General features: G+C 45.9%; 1 protein-coding gene across 1 annotated transcript in view; it reads left to right on the forward strand.

Moving 5' to 3' along the window:
* The window catches only part of SPIDR (scaffold protein involved in DNA repair), a gene marked incomplete at its 5' end in the record, with an annotated part of 427,634 nt that overhangs the window by 393,971 nt on the left and 21,283 nt on the right, over window positions 1–12,380 (forward strand). The window contains 5 exons of the mRNA XM_029923996.1: window positions 2,064–2,151; window positions 3,739–3,882; window positions 3,973–4,032; window positions 11,206–11,392; window positions 12,093–12,245. Coding sequence (XP_029779856.1) covers window positions 2,064–2,151; window positions 3,739–3,882; window positions 3,973–4,032; window positions 11,206–11,392; window positions 12,093–12,245 — 632 coding nt within the window. The remainder of the gene's footprint in view (window positions 1–2,063; window positions 2,152–3,738; window positions 3,883–3,972; window positions 4,033–11,205; window positions 11,393–12,092; window positions 12,246–12,380) is intronic.

A 12,380-nucleotide genomic window follows, 5' to 3' on the forward strand; every position in this document is an offset into this window, starting at 1 on the left:
GCAGTAACACAGCAGGTGTGCGCCGATCTCTCCCAACTTTACAGAAGAGATGGCAGGTGCAGGAATTGAGCAACTTTCGTCAGGTTTCACAGCATATAAAATGCAGAACTAGAGGGAGAGACAGGTCTTGCTGCAAGGCCTGCACCCACTCCCTCTTAAACAAGGGGCTTGAGCAAAGTCTTAGCTTTGCCTTGGATGTAGTCAGGTCTCCGGTGAGAACCAGACATATTGACTGGGGTAGAAAATCACTGTTTGCCCTCCAACACTGCACTTCTCCAGAATACGAATAGGAAATGAGCATGGCACACGTGCTAGGTCTGGTTTCTGCGAGGAAGCGTGCAGGTGCTTATGAGCGTTGGGTGTCAGCTGTTCATGCACCAAGTCTCTTGACCACTTGGTGTGGGTGGGCGCTTCTCTGCAGCCAGGACAAGTCGATCCCCACCCACTGGGAGCTCACATCAAACGGTGAGAAGACGGTGGTGGAGCCGGCGCCAGGTGGCCTGCTCCGTGAGAAGGAAGGAGCCAGGCCAGGAGCGGGAAGCCCAGGGCACATGGCAGACAGAGCCAGGGCAAGTCCAAGTGCCGTGTCCTTCCTGCCACCCCACCCGACCCCCGGGGAGGGACACGGTCAGCCCACCCGTTCCTAGTCTCGGGGAAGGGCAGTGAGAGGTCAAATGAGTTAACTCTGATCCTTCCCTGACAGCTTTGCCCGACCGTAGCCAGTCCTGGGTCACCCAGCCCTGTCCGTCACTCACAGACAGCTGCGCAGGGTACTTCTCAGAAGTAATCAAGAGAAGACGAGAGAATTTTCACTAGGCAATCCCCTTTTACCATATGTTACCCACCCTCTGCCATTTGCTTATTTGCATGCTTGATTCTGACCCAAAACCCAAAAATTCACAGAAATATTGAGCTGGGTGTTTGTCACAGGCCGTGCCCTCCAACTCTGCTGAAACTGGTGTGAGGAACCGAAATGGGCGGGGGGGTGCTTGTGCAGGGTGGTTCCAGTGCTTGCTGGGATCCTGATCGTCAGGTTCTGAGTTGTCCAGTTTTGTTAGCTGCTAGGGCCTAAGGACCTAAAACTTGCTATTAAACATGGAAAGAAATAAGAATATATAGACATTTACTCACAGATGCATTCTCTTGTTGAGTCTTAGAGCAAAATCTAAGAAGGCTTTGTGAGGTGTGTGTCTGTTTATGTGTGTGGATAGCAACCGAAACAGGATTGTTTTAGTGATTAAATGTAAATAACGCAGAATTTTCCACGTTAACCATTTTTAGTGTACGAGTGCCTCCCCCCGTCCCTCCTCCATCCTACCCATTCATCGTAGAATGTCTCCGTCTGCCCGAACGAAAACTCCATGACCACGAACACTGACCGCCGGCCTCCCAGCCCCCAGCCTCTAGCACCCATCAGTCCACTCTCTGTTTGTACGGGTTTGCTTGCTCCAGGAGCCTCACGAGTGGAATCATATAATAGTTGTCTTCTTACGTCTGCCTGTATTCTTTACTTTAGATAATTTATTGGTAATTTTTCTTCTTATGTGATTAATACATACCTATTTTGGAAAAAGGTAGGAGACACATAAAAGGCAAGGAGAAAAGTGTATATTACTTGTAAGCTGCACCCAGATAACCGCTAGAACCGCTCATGTATCTTTCCGTCTCCTGATTTCAGCTTACTACATGCAGGTAATGAATGCACGGATATGTACATAGAGAAAGACATTATACTTTGTTGCCTGCTCTTCACTTAGCCAGGTATCAGAAACATTCTCCCGCGTTCTTCAACACTTCTGTGTAACCATTTCAGTGGCCTGACAATACTTTATTGGAGAGCTGTATCACAACTTAATGAGCAGACTCCTTCCTGTTCCTGCGCAGTGTCCAAGGCCTGTGTGCCCGTCTGTGTGGCACTGTCATCCCCGTCTGAATCGCCACACATCCCGGATGCTGTCTCCTAGGTGTGAGAGATGGTGCCTGTGAAGCAAAACTGCACATGCCCGGGTCACGAATAGGCCCTTAAGTGATGAATGCCATCGACAGCATCTTTTCTTTTTCAGGTCGGCAGGGCTTTTCAGCTTGATCGACACCATGTGGCCTCCAGGGATGCTTCTGGAAGCCGCTGGCCGTGGCCAAGCCTGTGAAGAGGTGAGCCGCTAAGTCAGGCCCCAGCCACAGTCCACATCCCCGAGAAGTCGAGGTCCAGGGACTGAGCCAGCAGCACAGAGATTCAGACTCGTTCGCCTCAGTCTAAAGTCCAGCTCTGGCTGCTTTCTTTGCCAGGTCACACTTCATCCTTCTTGAGGTCAATTTGTGGCGATGTCAACACCGCAACCATTGCATGCCATTGCAACATGCAGGGTCTCAGCCTCGTACTAAACAAGAGACAGGCTGTTTTTCCCTCCACCTTCCAGCTACCATTAGAACCGACACTCAGTTACCCGTCAGAGCACAAACGCATCTAACGTCATGAATAAAATCCATGGGATTAATACAACCCCCCGGTGGACACGGATGTCCCTTCTCCTACGGCCGCAGAGTGTTCATGGCGCTTGCTCACGGGGAGTAACGCTGACTGATCAACAACGCGTCCCTTCTCCTCCGTCCTCAGTTTCACCCAGCAGACCGGCCGGCAGCTGCTTGGGCGGAGCTCTGAAAGCTGCAGACGGGGGCTGTTCGTCCGTGTGGCAGCTGACTTCCTCGAAGGCTGCTCAGACCAGGGCTCTGTCCTGTGCTAGACCAGGACACAGCTGTCAACACTGCCCGTTTTTTTTTTAAAGGGAAGAAGTTTCTTTTTTTTTTTTTTTAATGTTTATTCAATTTTTTTGAGAGAGAGAAACAGCTGGGGAAGGGCAGAGAGAGAGGGGACACATAATCCGAAGCAGGCTCCAGGCCCTGAGCTGTCAGCACAGAGCCCAACATGGGGCTCAAGCCTACAAACCACAAAGATCATGACCTGAACTGAAGTCAGACACTTAACTGACTGAGCCACCCAGGCGCCCAAAGAGGAAGAAGTTTCTAAATAGTATTTTCAAATTTACTCTGAAAAAGTTTGTTTCTGTTTTTTAAGCTAACTTATTTACTTAGAGAGAGGACAGCAAGCTTTGGAGGGGCAGAGAGAGGGAGAGAGTGAATCCCAAGCAGGCTCCACAATACCAGTGTGGAGCCTGATTCAGGACTTGATCTCACAAAGTGTGAGATCATGACCTGAGCTGAAATCTGGAGCCAGATACTTAACTGACTGAGCCACCCTGGTGCCCCTGACGAATAGTTTATTTTGTTTGATTTTGTTATTTTACCTTTTTTTATAGTTTATTTATTTTTGAGACAGAGACAGAGACCAAGTGGGGGAGGAGCAGAGAGAGAGGGAGACACAGATTCTGAAACAGGCTGTAGGCTCCGAGCTGTCAGCACAGAACCTGATGTGGGGCTTGAACCCATGAACCGTGAGATTATGACCTGAGCTGAAGACGGACATGTAACCAACTAAGCCACCCAGGTGACCCTAGTTGGGTTTTTATTTAATGAAATCTTGAATCTGTAATAAATTCAAAAAGTATAAAAGTTCTTATGTTTGTTCCCAGAGATAAACAACATAATCAATTTCTTATGTAACCTTCCAGAGAGGTAGAGTGTATCTGTGAATAAACGTCGGTATGTTAAAGAGCAGGTTTTATAGTGTCTTTGAATCTTTACCCGCACACCTAGGTTTACGTTCGCCTTCATCTCAAACAGGTAAAAGCTCACGGACCTCCTCCCAGCTTTTGTTACGTCCTCGCTGCTCATCCAGATATGGGACAGATTGATCCGATCGAAGACGACCCCATTTCTAAGCTTTACCAACCTCCAGTTCCCCGCGTCCTAAGAGAAATTCTCCAGGTATCCTCTCTTCCTAACAGGGTCTTTAATTACTTTTACTGTATTTGTGTGTTTTGTATGATGTTCTAATCATTTTCAATGCCTTTCCAGACTGATGATCTCAGTACGCGTTGCAGTTTCTATGCCAGAGTGATTTATCAACGATCACAGGTAATCAATCTCCCTCTCTCTCTTCCTGATAAGGTGTTATAAGTTTACTAAAGCATAACCTCTCATAGAAGGTCATGGAGTACTAAAAGGGAAGAGCATTTTTAAAATCCAGTTGTGCGTGCTCCGTGCTGAGTCTTGTGCAGGTGCAGCCTGCTGGCCGCTGTGGCAAGTCCTGGGCACAGCCAGGCGGAGTGGTCCCCAGCCCAGCGCTGAGCCTTCCTGCCGGGTGCACAGGCGGGGCATAGAAAGGGGGTAAGAGGAGGAGTCTCAGGATTGGTTGGTCAAAGGGTTGGTAGAACTTAGGAGACAGGGAGTTGGGTTCCACAGGGCATTAAAATTCTCTATCCCTTCTGTATTCTGGTTTTGTGGGGCAGAGAATCACCAGAAAGCAACTTCCTCGAGGAGGAATTGAAGTAAGCAGAGTCCCGGGGCCGCAGTGCGGTGCAGCCCGTCGCCTGCACATTACTGTGACGGTTGACAGTTCCGGGCCACAGTGCGGTCTAGGCAGTCACATGTACGCTGTGACGGTTGACTTTACGAATGGCACTAGGAGTTGCTGCAAGACCCCGAGTTTTCAAAGAAGACTCGGGTGTATTTCCATTATACAAATGGCCAAGTCGTGCAAGTAAATGATATTTAACTTTTCTAAATGATTTTATCTTTAAGTAATCTCTATACCTAACTGGGGCTCAAACTTACGACCCTGAGATCAAGAGTTGCAGGCTCCACCCAGCTAAGCCAGCCAGATGCCCCCTTAACTTTTATTTTAAATAAAGTTACTCGAACCTTTTAGATGAATAGTAATCATAGGTTCACAGTAGACTACCAAGAAACATGTAGTCTCCGCCTGTACCCACCCCCGAACTGACATCTCGTACCGAGACTGGCCACGTGCGACACCCAAACCGAGAAACGGGCACCAGCCACTAGTCCAGCGTCAACCTTATGATTACGTCATCTCATGAACCACACAACATATCCGTGTTGTTTCCTAAGCCAGCTGCATAAAGTACCAAAAATTGGATTGTTGAAAACAACAGAAATGTATCATTTCACACTTCTGGAGGCTAAAAGTCTGAACTCAAGGAAGGAATCAGCCGGGCCGTGTTCTCTGTGAGAGCTCAGGGGAAAAATCCTCCTCTTCCACCTCTGGGGTTCCCGGCAAGCCTTGGCGTGTGCACGCATCACCCAGGCGCGCGGCCCTCTTCGCCCTCTGTGTCCTCACATGTCTTCCCTCTGTGCCTGTCAGTGTCCAGATTTCCTTTTCTGATAAGGACACCAGTCATATTTATAAAGACTTTATTTCCAAATTAGATCACATTCTGAGGTATTAAGAGTTAGGACCTTAGTCAGTTTGGAGGGATACAATTCAACCTGTAACAGCTCCTTTGGGAGCTATTTAGTTGGGATTTTTTCCCCCCAGTTAATAAAATTCTCTAGAGATTCATCCAGAGAACTAATAATGTTGAACATCTTTCGTGTGTTTATTTGCTATCTGTATAACTTCTTTGGTGAAATGCCTATACATGTCTTTTGCCCATTTTCTGTTTGGATTCTTTGTTTACTGCTGAATTTTTATTTATTTATTTTGTCAATGCGGCATTTTCTCTTACATTTTTATTTTTTATACTTTAGTTAGATAACATACACTGCAATATTGGTTTCAGGAGAATTCAGGGATTCATCCCTTACACACAACACCCAGTGCTCCCAAGTGCCTCCTGGACACCCATCACCCAGCCAGCCCATCCGCCACCCACATCAACCCTCACGTCTGTTCTCTGTCGTTAGGAGTCTCTTGTGGTGTGTTTCCCCTTCTTCTCTTCCTGTCCCCCCTTCCCATTTAGTCATCTGTTGTGTTTCTTAAATTCACATATTATTGCTGAATTGTTAAAGTTCTTCATATAGTCTCCACACAAAACCTTTGTCAGGTATGTGACCCTCAGGTATTTCTCAGGGTCTGTAAGCTGTCTTCTCATTCTTCAACAAGGGTTTGCCGAGCAGAGGTTTTCATTTTCACGTGGTCAAGTGCATTAACTTTGCCTCTTATGGATCATGCCTTTGTCATAAAGTCTAAGACAAGTCAAGTCTCTTTGCCTAGTCTTAGGTCCCAAAGTTTATCCTTTTTTTTTTTAATGTTTATTTATTTTTGAGAGACAGAGTGTGTACACACACACACACACACACACACACACACACACACACACACACACACGTGAATGGGGGAGGGGCAGAGAGCGAGGGAGAGAGAATCCCAAGCAGGCTCCGCACAGTTAGCACAGAGCCCAGCATGGGGCTCACAAACTGAGACCAGGACCTGAGCCCAAATCAAGAGTCAGACAGTCAACCAACTGAGCCACCTAAGTGCACCCAAAATTTATATTTTTATGTTCTTTTCTAGAAGATTTATAATTTTACATTGGACTCCATGCTGCATTTTTGAACTGGTTTTTGAATAAAAACTTTAGGTCAAGGTTCTTTTTTTTTTTTTTTTTGCACAGTGTTCCAGCATTATTTGTTAGTAGGCTGTACTTCACCCCCATTGAAGTACTTTTGCAACATTGTCAAAAATTAATTGGAAATTTTTGTGTGGAAGAAATCTTTTATTTTTTTAAGGAGGCTTTCATGGCCTGCGTGGAACCCGGTGTGGGGCTTGAACTCACAATTGTGAGATAAGACCTGAGCTGAGATCAGGAGTTGAACACTTAACTGACTGAGCCACCCAGGTGCCCGAAAAGAGATCCATTTTTAATAAAATTTTAGCAATGAGATTGGTAGTACAGCTTTGAATTAATTGGTTATTTGTGTCTTTTTTTACAGAGGATATTATTTGTTACTGATTTTATTCATAACCCCAATGGTAAAGATAAATTGATAGTTAATTTCAAAGGAAATTAGACCATTTTGGCTCATCAAGAAATTGAAAAAGAAACAGTAAGCCAAATCCAGGGTATTTACAAAGCATCTCTAAAATCTTTGAAGACTGTCAGAAGAGCTTCCAGCTGTAGATAATCTTCTAGAAATCTTTGTCCTTCCTGAGATATCTACCATTTTTTAAAATGTGATTTTGCTAGTTGTTCCCCTAAAATCATTTATAACTCCACGGTCCAGTACAGGATCATGCATTGCACTTAGTTGTCATGTTTCTTTCTTCCACAAATGGAACCTTTCTGCATCTTTGCTTATTTTTTATGACCTTGACATTTTTGAAGAATAGAGATTAGTTACTTGGAATGTCTCTCCATTTGGATTTCCTGATGTTATATCAAGACTGAAATCAAGCTATGTATTTTTGTCAGGAATACCACATAAAAATGCTGTCTTCATATCAGGAGGCACACAGATGATTTGTCCCAGTGCTATAGTATTTTATCAGTTGATTATGATGGTGTTTTCTAAGATGCTCAAAGTCACTCATCATCAGGGAAATACAAATCAGAACTATAATGAGATACCACCTCACCCCTGTCAGAATGACTAAAGTCACCACATAGGAAACAATAGTGCTGGCCAGGATGTGGGGGAACAGGAGCGCGTCTGCACCGTCGGCGGGAGTGCGGACGGTGGCGGCCGCTCTGGAGAGCAGGTTAAACAGAGAACTCCCCACCGCCCGGCAGTTCCAGGACTAGGTATTCGCCCAAAGTGTCAGGGGATGCAGACGTGAAGGGCACGGACACCGCGATGCTTATAACCGCGTTATCAGCAATGGCCGACTTAGGGAAACAGCCCAATGTCCACTGCCTGATGAACGTGTGGAGAAGAGTGACATCTATGTACACATAATATAACCGAATGGAATATTAGTCCTGCAAACGTCCTGCCGTCTGCAAAGACATGGATGGAGCTAGTGAGTGTTAGGCTAAGTGAAATAAGTCGGAGAAAGACTAAGACCATATAATTTAACTCCTACATGAAATTTAAAAAACAAAACAAATGAGAAAAGCGGGAAAAAAGAGAGGCAAATCCAAAACAGACCCTTAACTATAGACAACAAACAGGGTTGCTGGAGGGGAGGTGGACAGGGCAGAGGCCGGGCGGTGGTGGGTGCTGAAGAGGGTGTTCTACGTTAAGTAATGAATCACTAAATCCTACACCTGCAACTGATGGTGCGCTGTCCGTTAACTAGCTGGAATTTAAATTAAAACCTTTGGGAGAAAAAGATGGGCTTTTCTGGTTTACTCTAAAGTTAGTAAGTATCTGATACATATAAATTAATAACCATGCAACAAACATTTTATAGGAAGATATATTGAGACTATTATCATCATCCTATTTTTATCAAACTTTTACTCACTCATTTTAATATTCCTATGATTGTTGGCCTGAACTATTACTCTGTTGTGGCTGAATGGTAGTTTTCTAATTCCCAGAATACCTTCTATATTTGTTACATTCAGCTATACTTAGGAGCTTTTTATTTCCTTGATTTATTTATGCTATTCACTTACTTATATCAGTATGGACCCATGGATTCCGGTTTTTCCAATGGGTTCTAATCTTACTGTTTGTTTGCATGTTCGCATTCACCAGATTCAGGCTGGCTCCTGTGCCCCTTTGAGTACTTGCTTACTGTCTCACACAATAAGGTGCTGTCTCTGCTCTGGAAACAGCCATCTCTTCAAGAAGCCTGGTTGATTTTCATGGAAAATCGCATTTAGAAGCAAAGGTCTGGATACTAGACATGCTCATTGCCACTAGGATGTTACTGCCTCCAGGCCCTCTCAGTGGGCAGAGCAAGGAAGTGTATGTGTGTAAACCCATGCACACATGCACATAATCCATATTTATTCCCTTCCATCTCTCCATCTATATCTGAAATCTTTTTTTTAATGTTTTATTTATTTTTGATACAGAGAGAGACAGAGCATGAGACGGGGAGGGCCAGAGAGAGAAGGAGACACAGAACTGGAAGCAGGCTCCAGCCTCTGAGCTAGCTGTCAGCACAGAGCCCGACACGGGCTTCAACCCGTGAACGTGAGATCTGACCTGAGCTGAAGTCGGAGGCTTAACCAACTGAGTCACCCAGGCGCCCCTATATCCGAAATCTTAATTTACGCCAATATCTCCAACTGTACGTCACTACCACAGAATTGACTCTAGGTTTCCCCGTTCCCATATTTGTAACTCTCTTTTCCAATAGTGAGAAACCTGGTGCTGATTTTCCTCAATATAATTTACTCAAATTTTCTATGTGTATCAGCCTTTCACCACGTGAGCTCCCCCTTGACCCACACCCACAGCTCCTACCATGCAAGTCGCTTTCTCTGCCCAGTCCTGTCAGCCAGCCAAATGGAGTCCTCAGCCTGACCCAGCCATCAGTCCGCACAGGCAGCATCAGGTGAACCTCAGGCCAGCCAGGTTGCCATGGTCCCGCCCTCCTGACTACAAGGGTCTTCCCCGGGCAAATCCTTGGCCCCATTGGGTCTACTAAGCCCTAAACCCTGACCAAGGGTAAAGGGCAGAATACCATTATAATGAACTTTAAAAGGCATTACTTTTGCAGATAAAAGAAAATTATAGGGGCGCCTGGGTGACTAAGTTAAGCATCTGACTCTTAATTTCAGCTCAGGTCATGATCTCACAGTTGGTGAGTTCGAGCCCCATATTGGGCTCTGTGCTAACAGTGCAGAGCCTGCTTGGGATTCTCTATTTCCCCCTCTCTCTGCTTCTCCAGAGCATGCACTTGCGCGCTCTCTCTCTCTCTCTCTCTCTCTCTCTCTCAAAAATAAGTAAACTTAAAAAAATTATTATTAGGAGTTCAAATTGTTTGCTAGCATCTAAGACACGCGAACTCTATTATATATTTGAAAGTATAAGAGAAAAATAAAAATCATTGCAGATACAACAATTATTTTATATCCGTTTTACACCCCAGCCCTATACAAAGTCTGAGGGCGGTAATGAATATTCCTGTCCTAGTCAGTTTGGGCTGCTGTGGATTAAACAGCAATAGTTTGTTTCTCACAGATCTGGAATATGGAAGTCTGAGTTCAAACTGCCAACGCGGTCAGGTTCTCAGTGAGGGCCTTCCTCTTGGGTTACAAAAGGATATCTTCTTGCATCCTCACAATGTGGAAAGCAGGAAAGAAGACAAACTGTCTCATGTCCTAGAAGGACACTGATTCAGGGGCACCTGCATGGCTCAGTTGGTTAAGCGTCCGACATCAGCTTGGGTCACAGTATCACGATTTGTGAGTTCAAGCCCCACGTCGGGCTCTGTGCTGACAGCTTGGAGCCTGGAGCTGCTTCAGATTCTGTGTTTCTGTCTCTCTCTGCTCCTCCCCCACTTGGGCTCTGACTGTGTTATCTCTCAAAAATAAATAAATGTGGGAAAAAAAATTTTTTAAAGGATACTAATGCCACCATGAGAGTGACACCCTTATGACCTAATTACCTCCTGAGTACCCCACCTACCATTACGATCACATTGGAGGTTAGGAATTCTACTTATGAATTGGGGATGTGGGGGTGGATATAAACATTCAGTTTATAACAATCTCTGATCCTTAGATAATGTACATCTACCAGGACAGAAGCATGTGTATGGACTAAATATAAAACAATGTGGTAATTAACATTCTAGGTATGGGAACATGAGCTCCGGAGAAAAAGAGCAATGAAATCTCCTTGAGTAGGTCAAGGACAAGTACGTTAGTGCCGAGGAAGGGCAGACTGTATCCCAGCAAAGGAGCCTTTTCAACAAGTACCGGGTTGGGGGTCCCAGGGCTCAGCCATATCAATCAGGTCGGATTGTTTGCTAGTGACCAAGACATGCAGACTCTATTGTATATTTGAAAATATTTGTTGAAATGATATCTAAAATACTGTTAGTAATAATCACCTAATATTATTGCTTTTAAAAGTTTTTGATATTAGGGGCACCTGGGTGGCTCGGTCGGTTTAGCGTTCGACTTGAGCTCAGGTCACGATCTCAGGGTTCGTTGAGTCCGTGCCCCACGTTGGACTTGCTGCTGTCAGCCTGTCAGCTCAGAGCCCATTCTGGACCCTCTGTCCCCTTGCTCCCTGCCCCGCCCTTGCTTATGCTCTCTCTCTCAAAAAATAAATTTAAAAAATTAAATTTTTTTTAAAGTCTTGGACATTAGAATAGCTGTAAAAGTTAATAGACTTGACTGTGTCTTTGAATTACGGCTGAACAGTTTGCTTCTCCTGCAGCAAAGGGAGACTTGGCTGGTGGTGACTGACGTCAGCCTGCAGGGGCAGGAGGGGAATGACCCTGGCCTCCCCAAAACCGTCTCCGTGTGTGTGGCCCCCTCCTGCGTGCTGAGCCGGGCAGTCCTGGACGCGCTCACCCAGGCCGCCTCTCACAGCTTCCTCTTCAGGGACACTCTCCGAGCCCACGGTACGCTTTCTTCCTCACAGCTCTGACTCAGCAGCGGCTGACAGGTGCCATAGAATGGCATGGTGGCTTGTAAACGCCTCGACATAGTCTGGAACCGTGTCCCCTTCATGAAGCCGGCAGCAGATGTGCTGTGCGGAGTGGAAGACGCCCGCAGAACTGGCCTTGGGCTTTCACCGGCCCCTGGCATGGCCACCTGGGCAGAACCAGAACACCTGCAGTGCTGACACCCCCTGCGAAGTCGCCATTGGTCACTCAAAAACTGTCTCTTGTGGCACACCTTACGGGTGCAGAAGCCACCTGAAGCCGTTGCCTCAGACGTCACTTTGTAAAACAAACGAAGCGCTGGGGCGTTATAAATGTGCGCTTAGACCCGTCAGCCCTTTTTTCCAGGAATCAAAGTAGAATCCTGCCTAAACTACATTTTTTAAAAATTTTGTTGAGGTATAACTTGCATACACCAAATTCACCTTTCCAGATTGAGTCTGAATCTAGTCCTCGTGTGCTTTTCCAGCCCAGCACACTGGTGGCTTTAGGACTTCTCTCTGCGCAGTGCATGTGTCGTGGGACACAGGGGAGGGGCCCCAATGCTGCCTCTGCCCACACAACCTGTAGGCGGCTGGCAGAGGACACTGTCCTCACTGGGAGGAGAACTCACGTTTGTCGTCTGTGCTGCAGTGACCTGACATGTCTCTCTCAGCAGGTCAGATTGTTTGTGCTGAACGAAGTGTCCTTTTGCTTCAAAAGACCCCTTTGAGCGCGGCCTCCAGTGTGCCCTCCTGTGAACTGACCAGCCCCGTGCAGCTCAGCAAACTGGACTCTGTCACTCAGGTCAACTCCGTCTGCAGCGTTCAAGGTGAGTAGTCGAGTCAGTCCCGGTGCAAATGGAAATGGTATTTATATATTTTTTAAATATCATACTTCTATTCATTTGCTCATTTATTCAACAAATATTTGTTGTTGTGTGACATGTTCCAGACTTTGGATGCAT

The sequence above is a fragment of the Suricata suricatta genome, chromosome 15, assembly GCF_006229205.1.
Source record: "Suricata suricatta isolate VVHF042 chromosome 15, meerkat_22Aug2017_6uvM2_HiC, whole genome shotgun sequence".
NCBI lineage: Eukaryota > Metazoa > Chordata > Mammalia > Carnivora > Herpestidae > Suricata > Suricata suricatta.